This window comes from Hyperolius riggenbachi, chromosome 4 (assembly GCF_040937935.1).
Source record: "Hyperolius riggenbachi isolate aHypRig1 chromosome 4, aHypRig1.pri, whole genome shotgun sequence".
Classification (NCBI taxonomy): domain Eukaryota; kingdom Metazoa; phylum Chordata; class Amphibia; order Anura; family Hyperoliidae; genus Hyperolius; species Hyperolius riggenbachi.
The window spans coordinates 274692990-274715501 of record NC_090649.1 but is presented as its reverse complement, the minus strand read 5'-3'; the positions used below and the strand labels follow the sequence as shown (position 1 = coordinate 274715501).

Here is a 22512-nt window from a genome sequence, read left to right as displayed (position 1 = left end):
CAGCTCATGAAAACCCAAAATTCCTATCTCAAAAAATTTGCATATTTCATCCGACCAATAAAAGAAAAGTGTTTTTAAAACAAAAAAAGTCAACCTTCAAATAATTATGTTCAGTTATGCACTCAATACTTGGTCGGGAATCCTTTTGCAGAAATAACCGCTTCAATGCGGCGTGGCATGGAGGCAATCAGCCTGTGGCACTGCTCAGGTGTTATGGAGGCCCAGGATGCTTCGATAGCGGCCTTAAGCTCATCCAGAGTGTTGGGTCTTGCGTCTCTCAACTTTCTCTTCACAATATCCCACAGATTCTCTATGGGGTTCAGGTCAGGAGAGTTGGCAGGCCAATTGAGCACAGTAATACCATGGTCAGTAAACCATTTACCAGTGGTTTTGGCACTGTGAGCAGGTGCCAGGTCATGCTGAAAAATGAAATCTTCATCTCCATAAAGCTTTTCAGCAGATGGAAGCATGAAGTGCTCCAAAATCTTCTGTAAGCTAGCTGCATTGACACTGCCCTTGATAAAACACAGTGGACAACACCAGCATCTGACATGGCACCCCAGACCATCACTGACTGTGGGTACTTGACACTGGACTTCAGGCATTTTGGCATTTCCCTCTCCCCAGTCTTCCTCCAGACTCTGGCACCTTGATTTCCGAATGACATGTAAAAGTTGCTTTCATCCGAAAAAAGTACTTTGGACCACTGAACAACAGTCCAGTGCTGCTTCTCTGTAGCCCAGGTCAGGCGCTTTTGCCGCTGTTTCTGGTTCAAAAGTGGGTTCATGCTTCCATCTGCTGAAAAGCTTTATGGAGATGAAGATTTCATTTTTCAGCACGACCTGGCACCTGCTCACAGTGCCAAAACCACTGGTAAATGGTTTACTGACCATGGTATTACTGTGCTCAATTGGCCTGCCAACTCTCCTGACATGAACCCCATAGAGAATCTGTGGGATATTGTGAAGAGAAAGTTGAGAGACACAAGACCCAACACTCTGGATGAGCTTAAGGCTGCTATCGAAGCATCCTGGGCCTCCATAACACCTGAGCAGTGCCACAGGCTGATTGCCTCCATGCCACGCCACATTGAAGCAGTCATTTATGCAAAAGGATTCCCAACCAAGTATTGAGTGCATAACTGAACATAATTATTTGAAGGTTTACTTTTTTTGTTTTAAAAACACTTTTCTTTTATTGGTCGGATGAAATATGCTAATTTTTTGAGATAGGAAATTTCGGTTTTTATGAGCTGTATGCCAAAATCATCAATATTAAAACAATAAAAGGCTTGAACTACTTCAGTTGTGTGTATTTGAATCTAAAATATATGAAAGTCTAATGTTTATCAGTACATTACAGAAAATAATGAACTTTATCACAATATGCTAATTTTTTGAGAAGATCCTGTATATCTAGGTATTGCTAAACACAGTAACAGATTCAAACCAGTTTACAACAGTTAAACAAAGAAAATTACTACTGCCCATAAATGTTCAACACTGGCCCTAGAAAAGTCTAAATCCTCCCAGTAGATGGCACTTTTGCTGGGGACCACGGTAGAGATAGTTCTCACAGCACTCACAGTGCATTATTGTAGCCATCTTTTCACAGCAGATCCAAGCAAGAAATAGCAAGCTACACAGGACTGAAATCAGCTGTGTGACTGCAACTTTGAAGTATCGAGACTTTCTTTTTCCAGTACATTAAATGTATATGTGTTAGTACGGAGGAATGTGCTGTGCTGCATTATATCTTATATAATAAAGCTCCTGTCGCTGCGTCCTCCTCTGTCCATGCGTTGTGCCTGGCACATGTGGGCGAACTACACTACAACAGCTGAGAGGGGACGGGCGTGTGTGGACGTGTGAGCATGGGGGTTGCAGCCATTCGCACGTTGCGGGGTGGGAGGAGCGTCACGGGCAAGGCCTAGCATCTGTTTTTTAACAGGCAGCCTTACTACTAGTGTAATATATTATTATTATTTAGTATTTATATAGCCCCAACATCTTCCACAGCGCTGTACAGAGTACTGTATATAGTCTTGTCACTACCTGTCCCACAGAAGAGCTCACAATCTAGTCCCTACCATTCTCATATGTCTATGTATGTATCATGTAGTGTATGTATCATAGTCTAGGGCCAATTTTAGGAGGAAACCAATTAACTTATCTGTATGTTTTTAGGCAGGGCTGTGGAGTCAGAGTCATGGAGTCGGAGCAATTTTGGGTGCCTGGAGTCGGGAAAAAATGCACCGACTCCGACACCTAATGAATTTAAACTGTAATTAAAATAGAAAATATGATAAAATGTTTTATTTCTCAGATAATAGTCATCATAAATAATTTATATATACAGCAATAGCTGTGCTTAGCCCACAAAAATGAAATAAACCAATCAAAACTAGTTACTTGTGCTGCTTCAATAAAGCAGTCCCCGTATTTTTAAAGTCAGATATACATATCTGATTGTAACTGTACAGTATATCTGATGTGTACACAGGAATCTCTTATATATACTAAATAACATCTATGCTGTAAGAATAAAGTCTGATGTGTAGCTGTGTCACTAATAGAGATGGGCAATGAGATGGAAATAATTCTGCGTTGATGCTGATTTATGCAAATGTATGCACTCTTTTTGCTCATGAAATCAAATAATTTGATATGTTGTTAAAATTTGGTTTGGTGACTACAAATTAAAGGGTACCTGAGACGGATGAAAAGAAAAGTTTTATACATACCTGGGGCTTCCTCTAGCCCCCTTCAGGATAATCAATCCCTCGCTGTCCTCCTCCACCACCTGGATCTTCTGGTAGGAGTCCCGGTAATTCAGCCAGTCAGCGCAGTCCAGCCACGTGCCGCTCCCAAAGCAAGGAGCGTTCTGCACCTGCGCAATAGTGCTACACAGGTGTAGTACGCTCCCAGCGGCAAAGTGTGTGCATGCGCACTACGCTAGACTGGCTCAAGTACCTGGACTCGAAGCAGAAGATCCAGGTGGCAGAGGAGGACAGCGAGGGACTGATTAGCCTGAAGGGGGCTGGAAGAAGCCCCAAGTATGTATAAAACTTTAATTTCATCGGTCTCTGGTAGTACTATAGTAGTACTATACTCTACATATGCACTCCCCACAGAGCTGCAGGGAATCCACTGAGAATGTTGTGCACATTGAACACAGAGGTGTTGTCTATCACCCATAAACCTGGTTCAGATTGTACATGAAGAATGTGAAATAGAGGAAGAATAGCCTCATTCCCCTGCAGAGTACCTGCATATCTCTCTTACGTGTACCCACAGTTACATTGCCTAGGACCTGATAGATGTTCTTTGTTCCGGTCTGTACCTTCTACAAGTACTCTTACCAAGGACTAGTTTTAGTCTATGACTAAAGGGAATACATATGGCAGTCTACATATCCTTCTCACCTTAGTTGTCTTTTAAAATTCCTAAGCGTTGGCAGTTAAAGAAACTCCGTAACAAAAATTGCATCCTGTTTTTTATCATCCTACAAGTTCAAAAAGCTATTCTAATGTGTTCTGGCTTCTGCAGCACTTTCTGCTATCACAGTCTCTGTAATAAATCAATGTATCTTTCCCCTGTCAGACTTGTCGGCCTGTGTCTGGAAAGCTGCCAAGTTCTTCAGTGTTGTGGTTCTGCTATGAACTCCCCCTTCCAGGCCCCTTTATGCACACTGCCTGTGTATTATTTAGATTAAGGCAGCTTCTCTCTGCTCTCTTATCTTTTACAAGCTAGATAAATCGTCCTCTGAGCTGGCTGGGCTTTCACATACTGAGGAAATTCAGACAAGGACAAAGCTGCTTGCAGGAAGAAAAGAGCAGCCTGAAACTTCAGTGCATGAGAGATGCAGGGGGAAAGAAACACACAAATGATCTCTTGAGATTCAAAAGGAAGGCTGTATACAGCCTGCTTGTGTATGGATGTATTTTCTATGCGTGGACATACTGTACATCAACCTACTTCCTGTTTTGGTGGCCGTTTGTTTATAAACAAACTTTTTAAAACGGTTTTTAACCACTTTTAATGCGGCGGAGAGCGGCAAAATTGTGACAGAGGGTAATAGGAGATGTCCCCTAACGCACTGGTATGTTTGCTTTTGTGCGATTTTAACAATACGGATTCTCTTTAAGAGATGAATTTCATGTTACATACTTTCAATCAACAAGATTGTAATATGCAAATTGAGGAGTCGGTGGAATCCTAAACTGAGGAGTCGGAGTCGGTGGATTTTTGTACCGACTCCACAGCCCTGTTTTTGGGAAGTGGGAGGAAACCGGAGTGCCCGGAGGAAACCAATGCAGATACGGGGAGAACATACAAACTCCTTGCAGATATGATAATTTGTATAATTATACAAGTGCTTGCATAGTTTTGGTTCAGCTTTAGGACCAATACAATGCAAAGTTCTACAATTTATAATACATAGCTTCACATACATCTAAAATAAACATCTGTCCTAGAGTATGCACTGTAAATAACTTTTTTTCCTATTTAACAGTATTTAACAGTAGGTACTATTAATTTAACAGCTCTGAATCTCGTACCAACAGTATAGTATATCTCCTACTGGTGGATTCTCAAGGTTTCCTTTATGCTTTTCAAATACTCCCTGGCAAAGATTTCTAATATTATACCACTGGCCTGCCTACTCTTGTACACACTATTCTGATAGCTGGTCTGCGCCACTGTCGTTTAGGGAGTGCTTTTTAGAAAAGAATAAAAGAAACCCATAAGAATCCCTCATGAGGAGATGTTCCACTCCAAATCCTGTCGGTAAGAGAAACAATTTTCAGATTAATAATACTTACTGCATAGAAATAAAAAGTCAATCACAGTGCTTCTTACTCTAAAACAATTGTATATCTCAGCAGTATGTGTTAACATGTATTTAAAGGATACCACAGCTGAGAAAAAGTGCTAATCATGTGACGCTTGGTGTAGTGGAGCGCACACGCAGCCCAGACTAGACGGAGGGGTCAGCATGCTTCTGAGCCGCTCGCTATTCGTCGGCCAGAAGTGAAGAGGGGAGGACATACTGCGCACACAGGGCGCAGTATGTCCGGGTGGGGGGTCAATCAAGTCGCCGGACACCGGGACCTATATGAGACTAACGGCGGCAGACAGAGGGGGGCAGGACCGGCTAATGGTATGTACTTTTAACCCCCCACACACTGCAGCAAACTTTTTTTCTCAGCTGTGGTATCCTTTAGAAAAAAAACACAGTTTTCATTATAGTGATCCTTTAAATACTCTTGGAGTATATGCATAAAGTACATTTAAACTCATAAACCATTAAAATAAAATGCTTCAAAATATGGTTCGGAACAACAAACATTGGATAACTGATCAGATTATAAGTGATGTACATATGATAGATTGTTTGTGTGAGCAGTGTAAAGGAGGGCATACATAAATAATTTTTTTGGGGGGGGAGGGGAGGGGGTTTCCTTATGACCAGGGAAATCTGACTGATTTTTCCACTTGATTGAATAATTTGAAAAATGTAACCAATATATCATACTTCTTTTTCCAAAAATTAAAAAAACATAACATTTTTGTATTTTTCTATCTGATTTTTCCAACACGTCCGATCAGATTTTAGAGAAAAAAAAAAACAGGAAAAATTGATTGATTTGTTTGTATTGTGTATGGCCATCCTAAGTTCACATCACGTTTTACCTAAAAAATAATTCCCGGGTGTCTGGAGTTTTTACAGGGCAATATATAGAGCCTAGTCAACATTGCCAAAATGAAAACTGTACAATTATATTTGAATTTTAAGTGTCGCTATAAAAAATAAGCTACAATTCAGTATATGACATGCAAAAAATTAGAGAAAGCGTACCCAAGTGAAACCAACAGATCCAAATTGTATTAAAAACACCCACTGGTGCATGTATTATACTGTGCAGAGGTTTGACCAGGGAATTAAATGGCAGATTTGGCTTTCTGGTGATAATATAAAAACAGCTGCTTCTCAATAGTTTTCCCAGCAGTTGCTGCTCAAATGTGGCAGCTGCTGTTTTTACAAAAATGTCATTAACTCTAGATTATTTTTACGCTGTCTACGTATTCTTATCACATAGCGCAGCTAATGGCAAGTAAAAACAGCTTTTCTCATAAGACAATGAAATTATTATATCTCATGGAGAAGCCAAACAATGACGGCACAGGCAGTCAAACAGAGCGTGCTCTGCCCTCTGTCGCAGGAAGGAAAGCAGCTTCCTACACAGCACTAACAACTTGAGTTTAAACTTGTTCTTTAATGGCTGAATTACTTTTTTGTGACAGACATTTGTTTCTTTTCTAACTTTTACTTGCTTTCTTCTGCAAAGTATAAAACAGTGTATTGAAGTAAAACCTATGTATGACAAACTTCATGCAGCAAGTGAAGTGCTGCCTTAGCATGTATACCTTTATGCTGTACATGCAAAATAGAAGTTTGCCTTCTTAAAACAGAATGTATTGTGATTATTCAGGTTGGCGTGAGCTCTGGGGTGTCCCACATTGCTTCACTGCTGGATATGCAAATCACTCTTTGTTGTCCCTGTAAGCTAAACCAGTGGCTTACCTAGGAAATTTTACATCCAGTGCTGATTATTTACAGACAATTTTTTTCATGGGAGATGGGAGGCTTAACAAGCGTTTGCTGCAATTTTGGAAGGGTTTGGGGGAAAAGGAGTCGTCAGGGTGTGGACTGAGCTTACGGTTATAAAGCTCTGTACTCTATGCAGTGCTGCAGAAGAAGTCAGTGCTATATAAATACACAATAATAATATGGAAGGACATTAGACTATGACTATAGTATGATTAGATTGTGAGCTCCTCTGAGGACAGTTAGAAAAAAGGGAAATCCGAAAGAGAGAAATGCAAAGGAGGAGGTGGGGGGTGGGGGGAGAGAGGTAGAGGCACAAGACAGAGAGCCTGGTGGGAGACGAGAAATTGCAGGGAGGACTGCAGTTTGGCAGGGACATGCTATTAAAAGGAGCCACTGAAAGCTTAAAAGAGGAAAGAGTCATGGGGGAAGACAACAGGGAAAAGAGATAAGATATCTGCAATCAAGCTAATCTAAATAGCATGGAGTTCGCTTCTCTGCTCACTACAGAACTCATCTGTCAGCACCTGTATCACTAGCTTCTGCAACAGCAGACTGCCCTGCATTATTAATTACTGTGATCAGGATAAATAATCAATAGTCCAGGGCACTCTGGTATTACAGCAGCCAGTACACATGACTACTAATGACAGGCAACTTCTGAAGCACTCAACACATCCTGCCACCTCTCTCTGCTAATGTACCAGCTGCAGCACAGCAATCATTCTCTCTACTCACCCTGCTGCTCTGCACATTCACTCACTGCAGGCTGTGTGTAGAGAGCAAGGAAACACAATGCCCACAGGACAGAAAAGGAGGGGGGTGCTACATCTAGTACAGGAAGTAGTACAGTCCCATGCATTGCCTGCTGCTATTTTCCCAAACGTTGCCCGAACTATGAAAAAAGGTCCCAGGTGGAAGAACACAGTGGCCGAGTACCACAGCGGCACCCATAGCCATGGTTACACCCAGGCTGTGAGCACCTGCAGTGCTGTGGTAAGCACGCCACTGAGCTAAACACACCTCCAGAACTGCTGGAATGCAGTGATGTGTCAGCTTGTTAACTGTACAGAGCCAAACTGATCCAACATATGTGTTTCAGATTGATTGGTTGATCATCAGTGCATGCCATGGTTTAATATGGCTCAATGGTGTAGGACTTGAAACACCCAAAGTTACAGATTGGCCAGCAAGCTCATGGTGAATCACTCCTAAGAGTGTGTATGAGGCAGAAGAAACCAAAAGGCCTCCTTACTAAAATCCTATGGCAAACTTCTGTTTTGCATAAAATTTTAGTAAGGAAGCTTTTTGATTTTTTTTCAGATCCTTACACACTCCTAGGAGTTTGTGTTAACCATGAACTAACTGGGCAATCGGTTATACTGTATATGTATTACAAATGCTTTTATTTTGGTATACTTGTAAGATTCCATGCCTGAATTGCTTTTTCCGGCCTTGTCACGGCTACTCTAGCGAGTTAAAGTGGTGTAATGGTTAAGGGCTCTGCCTCTGACACAGGAGACCAGGGTTCGAATCTCAGCTCTGCCTGTTCAGTAAGTCAGCACCTATTCAGTAGGAGACCTTAGGCAAGTTTCTTTAACACTGCTACTGCCTATAGACCGCGCCCTAGTGGCTGCAGCTCTGGCGCTTTGACTCCACCAGGAGAAAAGCGCGATATGAATGTTATTTGTCCTGTCTAGTCTAGTTCAGGGGTGTCAAACTCAAATACAAAGTGGGCCAAAACTGAATACTGGGACCAAGTTGTGGGCCAACATCAACGTATAGTGGCCACCTCCCTCCCTTATAAAGTTAATCTCCTACCTGCCCATTTACAGTTCCTTGGTGACCAGTGGCCCTCCTCCCTCCCCTCTACTGTTCCCTGATATCTAGTGGTCCTCCCTCCCATATACAGTTACCAAATGTCTAGTGCCACCTGTCCCTCCCCTATACAATTCCCTGGTGTCTAGTGGTCCTCCCTCCCCTATACAGTTCCCTAGTGTCTAGTGCCACCCATCCCTCCCCTATACAATTCCCTGGTGTCTAGTGGTCCTTCCTCCCCTATACAGTTCCCTAGTGTCTAGTGCCACCCGTCCCTCCCCTATACAGTTCCCTGGTGTCTAGTGCTTTTTCCCTCTTTCCCCATATGGCTTTCCTGGTGATGTAGGGCTTCACCTCCAATATAGATTTTCTGGTGGTCTAAAGTGAGCCAAACATAATGCAAAGTGGGGAAACCTTTAGCAGGCCAAATTTTATGGCTCTGAGGGCCAGATTTGGCCCACAGCCGGAGTTTGACATGTGTGATCTAGTTCAAAATTTTAAAGGAGAACTTTAGGAAGTACAGCACTAAAAAGCAGAATACCCCTAGTTATAACAGATATGGCACATAATCTTTGACTGTCGTTTTCCATTGCTTTGATATATTGCTAAAAAAAACAGCATTCTGTTATGGCATACTTTATATAATCCTATAGTAAATATAAACATGCTTTTGGAAAAATGTTTACACCCCCTGCCATTAGTAGATAGTGACATTAATATCACTTGACCAGACGTACTGATAGCTGGCCAGTGAGAGCAGGTTAGTGAGGAAGGAGGGGATGGGCAGAATATAAAACTTGAGGTGCCCATTAACAGTATGAGATTTAGCTAACAATTGAATTTTTTGACAAGATCATTTAGATCAGCGTTTTTCAACCAGTGTGCCGCGGCACACTAGTGTGCCGCGGCATGTTGCCTGGTGTGCCGTCCTCTTCCCCCCCCTCCCGCACGTCCCCGCTGCTATTACCTTAGCAGCGGCCGCTCTCCCCTCTCCAGCGCATGTGTTTATTTAAGGCAAGCAGCGTGTCTCCCGGCTGCTCTGTGATGCGCAGGAATCAGGGCTCGGTTACCATAGTAACGGCGATACATATCGCCGCTACAGGAAGCCGCTGCCCTGCTTCGTCGCATCACACAGAGCAGCCGGGAGATACGCTGCTTGCCTTAAATAAACACATGCGCTGGAGAGGGGAGAGCGGCAGCTGTTAAGGTAATAACAGCGGCGGGGACGGGCGGGGGGCACCACCTACCCATACTGGCTATACTGGGGCACTATACTAGCTATACTGGGGCACTATTCTGGCTATACTGGGGCACAATTCTGGCTATACTGGGGCACTATACTGGCTGCACTATTCTGGCTATACTGGGGCACTATTCTGGCTATACTGGGGCACTATTCTGGCTATACTGGCTATACTGGGGGCACTATACTGGGGCACTATACTAGCTATACTGGGGCACTATTCTGGCTATACTGGGGCACTATACTGGCTATACTGGGGGCACTATACTGGCTATACTGGGGCACTATACTAGTTATACTGGGGCACTATTCTGGCTATACTGGGGCACTATACTAGCTATACTGGGGCACTATTCTGGCTATACTGGGGCACTATACTGGCTATACTGGGGCACTATACTGGCTATACTGGGGCACTATACTGGCTATACTGGGGCACTATACTAGCTATACTGGGGCACTATTCTGGCTATACTGGGGCACTATACTGGCTATACTGGGGGCACTATACTGGCTATACTGGGGCACTATACTAGCTATACTGGGGCACTATTCTGGCTATACTGGGGCACTATACTAGCTATACTGGGGCACTATTCTGGCTATACTGGGGCACTATACTGGGGCACTATACTGGCTATACTGGGGGCACTATACTGGGGCACTATACTAGCTATACTGGGGCACTATTCTGGCTATACTGGGGCACTATACTGTCTGCACTATTCTGGCTATACTGGGGCACTATTCTGGCTATACTGGGGGCACTATACTGGGGCACTATACTAGCTATACTGGGGCACTATTCTGGCTATACTGGGGCACTATACTGGCTATACTGGGGGCACTATACTGGCTATACTGGGGCACTATACTAGTTATACTGGGGCACTATACTAGCTATACTGGGGCACTATTCTGGCTATACTGGGGCACTATACTGGCTATACTGGGGCACTATACTGGCTATACTGGGGCACTATACTAGCTATACTGGGGCACTATTCTGGCTATACTGGGGCACTATACTGGGGGCACTATACTGGCTATACTGGGGCACTATACTAGCTATACTGGGGCACTATTCTGGCTATACTGGGGCACTATACTAGCTATACTGGGGCACTATTCTGGCTATACTGGGGCACTATACTGGCTATACTGGGGCACTATACTGGCTATACTGGGGGCACTATACTGGGGCACTATACTAGCTATACTGGGGCACTATTCTGGCTATACTGGGGGCACTATACTGGCTATACTGGGGCACTATACTAGCTATACTGGGGCACTATTCTGGCGCACTATTCTGGCTATACTGGGGCACTATTCTGGCTATACTGGGGCACTATTCTGGCTATACTGGGGCACTATTCTGGCTATACTGGGGCACTATTCTGGCTATACTGGGGCACTATACTGGCTATACTGGGGGCACTATACTGGCTATACTGGGGCACTATACTAGCTATACTGAGGCAACTAAACTCCCTCCTACACTGGGGCAACTATGCTAGCTATGCAGCCGCACCCCAGCCCCCCCCCCCCCCCCATAGCCTGCTGTCGACTAGGTCGCGAAAACACACCCCCCCCCCCCCCCCCACTCCGTTCCCCAGAAGAAAAATTTGGTCAGAAAGTGTTCCTCGGGCCGGAAAAGGTTGGGAACCACTGATTTAGATCAAAGAAAAGGCCGTATGTAATTGATCCACAGCACTAAAGCATCAAAATCATATCGGAGTAGACCAATGAGGATCCACCATGGGGAGAGTGCATTTCTATTGCTTTGTTTCAATTGTATGGGAAGCCCCAACAGTATATTTTAGGCAGGGCTTCCATCGGTATTGTGACACTTGTCCCCAGCGGCAGCAGAAGTGGAGACCCAAGCAGGGGCAGAGAAAGCCAAGTGGTGTGCACCATGGATGCATGACGGTCCCAGTGCATCTGTCATAATGTGAACCCAGCCTAATTGTAATTTACCACATTTGCTTTATTGCAGCTCTTGAGGAAAGCTACTAAGGCCTATAGGTGACCAGTGTTCTCCCCAGAACTTTTTTCCAACCGGGTGGCATGAAAAATAAGCCAGGTGGCATGTAAAAGCAGCCGGGTGGGGCGAGAGGAGAGCATGCTGGACCAGCGCTTCTCTGCACAATTCTGCTTGCAACATTGGAGGAGGTGAGACATAGGAGGATGACAACCGGGTGCACACCAACACTAGCGGATTGGAGCACCTGGCTAAAAGAGCCTTAGGAGAACACTGGTGACTTTATGCTGTTTATCTTGCATCAATGTATTTTTCAGTTGAAAGTTGTATACATCATAATCTTAATCACAACGAGTTTTCTTTTTTCTGTTTAGGTCTAAATTCAGTTCTAAAGCATAAACTGGGTAATATTTTTTATAAACAGGTGAAAGGAACTGTGCTCATCCTGATACACTACAAACTTATAAAAAAATTCTACCTGCTTCTACTATACAGAGTAACAGCCATCAATCCCTCTGAGATTGCACATTTTAGCTTAAGAGTCAGCATAAGCCAATCACACCTGGCAAGTACAAATTTCTGCTGCTTCTCTTTTCGACAGTTTATTTTTCCAGTCTTGACTATACACAAGTCAAATAATGGCTTTCACATACCAGCTGCCTGTTTTCCATACACTCAACAATAGAAATACAAATATTACAAATAATGTGCTTGTTCTCAATGCAGCTTTAATCTGATTTACAAATCCAGCCAAGAAAAAAAAAATAAAGATCTAGTTCAGACTTCCATTTCTTTAACTCAATTAAAAATAGGCAAAGTCTATTGCATTTGACACTTGTAATTGTAAAAAATCCATAAAAAAATACCTGGTTGGCTGGGTCCTAAAGCTCCATTATATGCTGAGATGACAGTTCAATTTTACTGGATATATAGCTGCCAAAACATCTCCCTCGCCCTATCATCACCAACATTAGTTAGCTGGCAAGGAGCTGGGATGGGACCAATAGTCTTTCTCTACATATACAGACCATCTAACTCTGCCCTCCTACTCCCTCTGCTAAGAGACTATTTGTGGATACAGCTAAGCAGATTATTATCACTTTATCCATGGTCAGTGTGTAAAAAAAAGAACTTACGGTAACCCTCCTCAGTGTTTTTATAAAACAGTTAAATAAAACAGCTGTGAAAGAGGTGTTATATGGCAGGCAGGGTAAGAAACTAATTGGGAAGGAGGGGAGAAAGTTACATGCTTTATTACATAATGAGCAGAGAGCAAATGTAGCTCCAGTGCTGGTCATGAAAAGTTTCAGCACAGTTTCAGCACAGGGAGTAGATAAGTGAGGTCTGGAGATATGTTCTGGGCTGTGGAAATAGAGGACAAATCCGGTATACCAGATCTTTGGTAGCAATGATGCCAGAGCAATGCTTGACAGCAGTGTTCCTCCTCTCTACCTGCCTGCCGCAAACTGCCCTATCAACTGCCGCACCATCATCCTCCCCCCCCCCTCCATAACAGAATGTGTCCCTAGCCTGTAGAATAGTGACACGTCTGTATAGCACTCGGTGCTTAACCATAGCCTGAGGGTTCTAGTCCTGATCCCTGCGGGTGTGCACACACCATTGAGCTTCTACATCCTTTTTTATTTATACAAGCAGAGAAGAGGATAAGCAAACAATGCAGAAAGCTGCACAGAATGTAGGCAGCATTTTATTTAGTTTTTTCCTCACAAGTCTTTCTGAATTGGATATGACACAAACATGCAATGTCACTGCATTCCAAACTGCATACTGTATTGGAAATTAGAGTCACTGGTCATTAGTATTCAAGAGAAAACAAGTAGTCTAGGAGTAAGTAAAAAAAGTATTGGCAGGTGAGCACAAGAATTGTAAATGGTACATACTGTATATAACCTTAACTTAAAATTACTTACAATACCAAAAATAATATAAATATTATACATTATTTAACAGTCTATGTTTGTTAGGGTTTCTAAAAGAAATACTATTACATATATTTTTAGAGCACTTTTTTTTCTAATAGGCAGAGATGCCACTTTAATGCTTTTCTCCATTGTTTAATTGACTGTAGCGGAATGTGGAACTCAAGCTGACCTATTTCATGTGCTGACAGACAATAGCACTGTACAAATGTCCAGTTGTGTTGGCTCGTCAAGTGAATTATCTCTGCGTTCCAGTTTAGCCCAGAGTGTGTGTGAATTTTCTGTACTATTAGCAGACTTAAGCCTGAATTCTTATTGGTTACAGCAATAGACGGAAACACTGAAATAAAGTTAGAAAACTTACGTTCTTCCTCTTTAGGATCAAGCTGAGTTACACTGACAGATAAGCGATCAACGCGCTCTTGTAATGAGTTCACTCTGAAGGAAAAGCTATGAGCCTCATTAAACAGCTCCCCGAAAATGTCTTCTGCATATTTACCTAGAATACAAGAAAGACAAACAGTCAGATTAGAGCGTAAATGTAGAATTTGTGCTATATTTGCTGGGAAAAGGAAGGTTTACATTCCAGTAAGTGCTGTAGTGCTTCTAGGAAAGAAAAATACGCCAAGTTATGCTAAATTTGCCATACATGATATAACCATATCTGTTTATACAATTATTCAATAAAATTATAGTAAAAATTGAACAAAAAATTGATTTTCTAAATTTTTTTGATAATAATCTGATTGGCCGAAGTACAAAAATGTATACATTTTTCAGAAAATTAAATAGTGTATGATTGATTGAAATAACTTTTGAAACAATGCAATCCATAGAGTAAATCAATGGAATTTTTCAGTGGAGAAAAAATAAGGAAAGAGAAAACAAAAAAAAAAGGAAGCATGCATGGCTAACTTTAGACCTGTCTTTGGACAAGAGTTCCAAGGATGTGCAGTTCCATATAATGCAACTGCACATCCAAGTCGGTATTCATTAGCACACCCCATTAAAGGAAACCTAAACCATTCTAAATGGTTATTTCATTGAAATGTATGCCATTCTGAAGTTAAGCAGACATTTACTGCAGTGTCTGCACTTTTGCTTTTGCCCCCCGTCCTCTGAAAATGTCTCAGTGATTCCTCATCTGGATTCCCCATCGACTGGCCAGTCGACGAGTATGAGTCATTGACTTTCGCCAAGACCTTCCTGGTTCTTAGCACCGATCGCTCCCTCTTGTAATGAGGTACACGCGCAGCTTGTTTTCATGCACACGCGGTACCTCTCACGTCACATCTCAGTTCCCCGCATGGTTGCGTGCCTCACATCAATACGCTCTGAGATTCCCACTCTGGCAGCTGCTCTGCGCAGGAAGACAGTGCGGTTCAGGCGCCATATTTGATGACAAATAGAAAACAAAACCTCTGCCTTACAACAGTTACAGCCACTGGAGCAGCGAACAATAGCTGAATAGCAAGAATGGAAGGTAGGGAACTTGGAGAGGTGTTTCATTCAAAATGTACTTTTCGGTTTAGGTTCACTCTTTCACATAGACAGCTAAAAGGCACTACCTGGCAACTGGACATTTGTTAGCATTCTGAACCTGCGTTGGGCACGTTCTCCCCTCCCCCCCACTCTCCCCTCATGGAGTCGCATATGAGAGCAGCCGCTGACACACGGAGTTAAAAACCCTACCATGCTGCTGCATTTTAATTGCAATCGACCGGCGCTTGTGGGTGGCAGACGGGATGCTAAACTGCCCAACAAGTGCACAGTTCAGCCTTCCATCTGAAGGAGACTAAGCTCTAGCTACACACCTTTCACTTGTTATCGGTGGTCCTTCTGGTCAATAAAATGATTACATCTAAGCACAATCAGATAGACACTTTAAGAATGATGAATTAAAGCCATTATTTTTCTATTCATCAAAAGTGAATAGAGGACTGTGCAATTTTTCTTACAACATTCACATGTGATGCAGCCATTGCAGAGAAATATCCTTTGTAAAATTCAATGACGTGACCCAGGGATTACTTCAGAAATCAGGCAGCTGCCAGGAGTGTAGAGTGGGTGCTGCTTCCTCGGCTAGTGATATCACTTAGGTGGGTGTGTTCATCTGTATGGTAGGTGGTGGCCTGGCAGGCATGCTGTGAGAGCCAGAGTAGCATGAAATCCGCTGTTTGCTCTATCCTTACCATGGTGCACAAGCTTGAGCAGGTTGCAGCAGTACTTCAAACAGCACGTGAGAACAGAACTCATTTCCTCCAAATTTCCTCTCATCTCAGTTTGTAATAAACAGTTTAACCCCTTACCACACCCTCCAATAGCCATACATACCACTCATCACGCCGTCCTACCTGCAGTAATTAACCATTTATGGCTGAGTTTTTTCTATAACTTGCAAAAACACCCTGGGAGGAAAGAGTGTAGTTAGGGATAAATGCTTTAGGTTTACACTGAGCAGAAAGTTGGGCGGAAAGAAATTCCTACAGAGCTACAACCGCAGTACTAGCTGTAAAGTATGAATCTCTCAGTAGCCAATGAAGGAGGTTATGGGGGTTTGATTCTGTAGTGCAAAGAAGTGGCCGTGGAGGTTCCTTTAGTGTGCTCCCAAACTCTCCTTTAGAATAACCTGCATAAAATCTTTCCACATGATGAGTAGGGCAGATGTCTAAATGATACAGGACTGAGCGAGCTTTATGCTGGGTACACACTATGAGATTTTATGGTCGATATACTGTCAGATTGATTATTTCCAACATGTTCGATTTGCTTTCCGATCGATTTCCGGGCATTTTCCGAACGATTTCCTATTAAAGCTAACAGAAATAGATCGGAAAATGCTCGGAAATCGATCGGAAAGCAAATCGAACATGTTGGAAATAATCGATCTGACAGTAAATCGACCATAAAATCTCATAGTGTGTACCCAGCATTAGTGTTAAATACTTACCTGATCCAAGTGAATTCCTCTCAGAATTGCAGGTGAGGCAGGTTTTTTTTTCAAATCTCTGCAAGGGATCTGCATTTCCGCAGCTTGGCCCTGGCTCGGCAGCCGTGTCCTAATTGGTGGCTGCTAAGCTGGGGGCAGGCTGCAGCAATGCAGGCGGAGGTTTCCTATTATCTTTGGCAGACTTCAGAAACATGGCTCCAACCACATTCCTGAGGAGAGGGCAGAGTGTCACAGAGTTCTGAGTAATTTACTAATTGGGAAGGTAATTATGATGAATAACATATGGCTGAGTGAGCCTATTTCAAAAGCAAGGGGAAACTAGGAGTGGGGTTAACAAACACTCTTCCCACTCTTCCTCACCAAGGTGAACACCTGTATTTGCCCATTTGAGTAGGGTGCTAACACACTAACACTTTTGGAACTGGTGTTCTAAAATGAGGGAGTACAATGATCCTATGTGATGCCTTACTGGTCCATCTATTATACTTTCTAAGAGGAGGGAGTTGCCCGTAAGGCCTTGTGGGAACTGGGCTTTCAATGCATGGCATATCTGGAGATATATGAAGTCATATTTATTAGACAGGGAGTACCTTTCTTTAAGGATTAGAAGGGGATTCAGAGAGGTGTTGCTCAGAATCTGACCCAGTATACAATGCCTCTATTGGCCACATTGTGGTGTTTTCCAATTTAGCCAGTTCTGACAGCATGGGGGCTATTTCAGAGTGGAGTAAAATGTACCCAGAATGAGGAAGGGATATCCAAATTAGCCTGTTCACAGATTGAATGCCTCCGTAAGCTTCCTCCTATCGGCTTACGGAGGCGGAGAGGGAAGGGACGCAGGCGGGGTGCCCTGATATACAGGAGGCGGGGGAGTGGCAGCATCAATGTAAAAAGCCAGCTAGTGACAATCTGTGTGTCGCTAGCATGGCGATTTTTATAAGGGGGACAGCAGAGCATGGGGGGCTGCTGGGGGCACAGTATAAGGACACAGAGGCTGGTGATATACTGATTGCAGAAACCCATCTCGGGTTCTCTTTAAGAAAGTGATTTACACCAGACATCCCAAGAATATTGACAATACAAAAAATGAGGAAAAAGCTGCCTTATATGCACCACAGTAGAAAAAAATGTAGAAATAAGTATTAAGTCACCTTTATTTGAACATCAAAGAATAAAAACATATAAAAACAACAAGAATCTGGGGTCCAAAAAATATGATAGTATTCATATAAAATGATGATCCACAATAGGGGAAAAATAATAATGACTAAACAAGTGGGGTAACCTCTCAATGCCACAGGGATATGAGAACACACATATAAATAAACAAGATATAAATCAAAGCGTATCAAAAATGTGTAAAAGTGATGGGACACAATAATGTGCAAGGAACCTGGATGGACCTATAGAAATTTCATACTGGTACTGGCCTCCTCAGAAGCGGGCAGCGTTCCCGCAAGGTGCACTAAGGTCTGGATCTGGGGGGGGTTTTCCTCTCCTGCCATCTATTCAGTAGGTCCAGCGCTTGCACTTTTCTGACACTTTTTCATCCTGTTTATTCTAGTGCGCTTCCTTGCACATGTATATTACATTGGGTTTCGACCATGGTTATTTTGGTTATGCATTGCACGTATTGCCCTTTACCCTTGCACTCTTTGGACGCACTTTAAAGATATAAGTATATATACAGGTACTTCATCTATGACTTTTTTTATTATTCATTCTCTCTCTCTCTCTCTTGTTTATTCATTATTATTGTTCCCCTATTGTGGATCATCATTTTATATGAATACTATCATATTTTCGGGACGCCAGATTCTTGTTGTTTTTATTCTTTGATGTTCAAATAAAGGTGACTTAATACTTATTTCTACATTTTGTCTAGTGTGGTGCATATAGGGCAGCCTTTCCCTCTTTTTTTGTATTGTCAGTATGCTCTTGCCCCCTGCACACCTAGCAATATAAGATTACTCTAAATTATTTTGTGGTTCCAATTTTCTCTTGATCAAATCCCAAGAATATTGCTGAACTGAAACAGTTCTGTAAAGAGGAATGGTCAATAATTACTCCTCAGGGTTGTGCACGTCTGATCGGCAACTACAGGAAATGTTCAGTTGAAGTTATTGCTGCTAAAGGAGGTTCAACCAGTTATTAAATCCAAGGGTTCACATCCTTTTTCACCTGTACTGTCAATGTTTCATGGCGTGTTCAATAAAAACATGGAAACATTTAATTATTTGTGTGGTATTTGTTTAAAGGAAAAGTCCAGGCAGTAAAAAAAAAAAACACTTACCTGGGGCTTCCTCCAGCCCTAGCAGCCATCTTGTGCCCTCGCCGCAGCTCTGGTGGCTGCCAGTCTTCTCTCGCTGCAGAAACCAACCTTTCCTGGTCAGCTTGTACTGTACTGCGCCTGCGCAGTTCCATCCGAATGACATCAGCGAGACCATGTGACCAATGCGGTGGAGCGCACAAGAAGCCGACCTGGTGAGGTCAGCTTCTGCAGCAGAGAAGACTTGGAGCCACCGGAGCTGCAGCGAGGACACAAGACGGCTGACAAGGGCTTGAGGAAGCCCAAGGTAAGTGGATTTTTTTTTTTTTACTGTCTGGATGTATCCTTTAAGCAGACTGTGATTGTCTATTGTTGTGATAAAGATCAGATCAAATTTCATGACCAATTTGTGCAGAAATCCATATCATTCCAAAGGGGTCACATACTTTTTTTCTTGCTACTGTATGTGCATAGCACGTACAAGAAGTAGCATTACCCAAACGCTCATTCCAGCAGCGGTCTCCATATCAATGGCGGTGTTTTGTCACCTGTCATTGTGTACCAGTGCGTCACATGATGTCACCATTGCCATAGAGATTGCCGCTGGAATGAGCGATTGGGTGAGTTACACTTAATCACTCCTTGGCCACACAAGTCTAGAGGGAGCGAGAAGAGGTGGGCTGCATTCAAGAGTAATGCGGCCAAATTGCAAAAAAAGTTTGCCCACCCCTGCCTTAGGATCATCCAGACCAAGAATGGCCGATTTACAGCAATTGATATATAGACCAGTATAAAAGCTCATTTCTGAAATAAGATCAAACATGGGGGTCTGCGAGATATAAAATGGTGTCATCAGCAAATTGGCTGATATTTTCTTCAACATTACCAATCCACAGACCACATATGAAAGGGTTGGCATGAATTTTGCATGCTAGAGGCTCTGTGAACAGTATACTGTATATAGGTAAGAGTGGACAACCCTGACGGGTGCCTCTAAAGGTCTCAAAAGCGCCTGAAACTGTTGAACTAGTGCATGCATACCTGGGCCATGGGGTAGGTATACAACAGTTTGACCCAGTTTCATGAAACTCTCTACAAAATTAAATCTGGCTAAGGTAGGAAGTAGAAAGTGCCACTCCACAACATCAAAGGCCTTGGAAGCATCTAAAGCGGTGTACTCACCGCCCCGACGGGTCCTGCGACGTTTCATTGATGACGGTTGTCAGCAACGCCTCTTCCTGTCGGCGGGTGTGCATGACGTCACGTGACGCTACACAAAGGGAGCGAACAAGACTTTAAGCGATCGCGGTACTTTGAGTGGGAGTCGTTGGGGATCTTAGCAATTTGTTGCGGTCTGGCGTCACGTGGATTCTTATACGCAACTAAAGCGGACGCTGTCAGGCGCCACCCGGATTTTTAGCGGCGGTGCATGTGGACAGGAGGAGGATTTGCATGTGTGGGCAGCCACCCGGGAGCTAAGCCAGCCTGTTACCCCCCCTTTTTCACTTTGCACCGCAAGTTTTAGATAAAAGCGGGTTTTCACAATTGGAAGCTGGTCTACCTTTTTTCTTCTTATTCACAGATCACTGAGCCATGAAGAGGAATGGTCACTGCTTGGTCCAGCCTGGTGAATGCTTGTGAAGTTGAAGGACTAGCCAGAGAGGCAGACTAGCCCCTGAAGGTGCACATAGGTCCTTCGTGACCACAACATCTGGTGAGTGAAACTCCCAACAGGCACTGTTGTTCACTTGTGACCTAAACACTGTGTCTCAGAGTGATATTTGTTTGTTGTATGCAGAGCGCCGACTAGGATAATATAAATTTGTTCATTGAATTGCCAATCAGAGAAGCGTGCTGACAATCCAGAGAACACATCCACTGCTCTACAGTCTGGTGGTGGAGGTGGTGTGCTTTACACCACTGCATCCATGCTTTGTGCATTACACTTGGTGGTGATGTAAGGTGTGGATGCAGCTGCCCAGCCAAGAAAATCCATTCCATGAAGCTCTCTACACACTATTCTTGAGATCATCTAAAGGCAATATAAAGTTAATACAAACTATGAGATAGGATAAAGGAGGGGTGAGATCTGATTGAATACAAATAGGTCTTATTCCAAAATACAAAACTTTATTCAAAAACTGACTTATTGTTTAAAATTTAGGAATAAAAATCCCCACCATGTTGGCCCATCCCCCACCCCTTCCATGCACGTTCCCACCCAGGTATTCTCCGACACACTCCCCCTCCTAATCACCAATACCCCTCTAGATCTTATGCACCTATAGTGCTGGCTGCGCAGCCCTATTAAATACAGAAGGTTGGCCAAATACCTAGATTTGAAAAAAAATACTGCTGGATATATCACCAGCAGATTATAAACGTTATAAAGAGTCTATTTGAAGATTGGGTTCCAAGAATATTTATCCAACATAAATGAGAACTCTCTTCATATCATATGACATCCTCCTTAATATAAAGTTAGTGTCAATATCTCCATTGGCTTTAATGGGGTCTTGTGAACGTGAGAACATTTTGCCCAATTCGCTGAACTGCTCTGTACTCAAGGAACCTTAATCGAAAAGTGAATATAAAGCTCTGTTGGAGTACCTACATGCAGAAACTGCCTGGACATAAGAACTCAAAACAAAAAGATATGTTGCTTGAGAGAGAAAAACTGACAGTGGAGGGCACTATATGCAGGGAGTTTGCATATTCTCCCTGTGTCTGTGTGGGCTTCTGGTTTCCTCCCACATCCCAAAAACTTACAGATAAGTTAATTGACTTCCACCTAAAAAGAATATTGGCCCTAGCCAATGATGGATATGACTGTAGTAGGGATTAGATTGTGAGTTGCTCTGAAGGACAGATCGTGACAATATAGTATATACCAGGTATGGGCAAACTTGGCCCTCTGGCTGTTGAGGAACTACAAGTCCCACAATGCATTGCAGGAGTGACAGCCACAGTCATGACTCATAAAGGCAAATGCATTGTGGGATTTGTAGTTCCTTAACAGCTGGAGGGCCAAGTTTGCCCTTGTCTGGTATATGTTCTCTAAAACGCACTGAGGAAGATGTCAGCGCTATATAAAAACTAAATAATAATAGCAAAACACGATATTTTAAACTGAATAAATCAGCTTGCATAGAATCAAGCCTTGCACTCTTGGCAGACATTTTTCAGCTGAGACTGACATTAGCTGTCAAATTGGCTGAGAATCTAGCGTGTACATAGTTAACCCCCACAGCTAGCATTTTTCACCTACTTGCACTACCCCCCCCCCCCCCCCCAGATTCTGCTCACTCCTGCACCACCTGTCATTCGCCTCTATTCCTTGTTGAAACAGTACACACTGCTTATAACAGCCTGTCTGTACAGCGTCTGTAACATCATGTCTGTACAGCGCTTGTGCCCAGACTGTCATCCTGATGATTGCACAAGTGTGTATAGACTTCTAGTACAGTGTTAAAGAGAAACCGTGACCAAGGATTGAACTTCATCCTGATCAGTAGCTGATACCCCCTTATCCATGAGAAATATTTTCCTTTTCTCAAACGGATCTTCAGGGGGCTCTGTATGGCTGATATTGTGTTGAAACCCCTCCCACAGTGTGATGTCAGGACCATGGTGCTGACATCACACTGTGGTAGCCTTGTTGCATTGTGGGAAATAACAACTGTTTCCCGTTGCCAT

The 22512-nt window shown here is 43.1% G+C and overlaps 1 protein-coding gene across 2 annotated transcripts in view; it reads right to left on the bottom strand.

Annotated features, from left to right (window-relative positions):
* The window catches only part of WASF1 (WASP family member 1), a 152161-nt gene that overhangs the window by 44367 nt on the left and 85282 nt on the right, over positions 1–22512 (bottom strand). For both annotated transcript variants that reach the window (XM_068231282.1, XM_068231283.1), the window contains exon 3: positions 13962–14096. In XM_068231282.1, coding sequence (XP_068087383.1) covers positions 13962–14096 — 135 coding nt within the window. The remainder of the gene's footprint in view (positions 1–13961; positions 14097–22512) is intronic.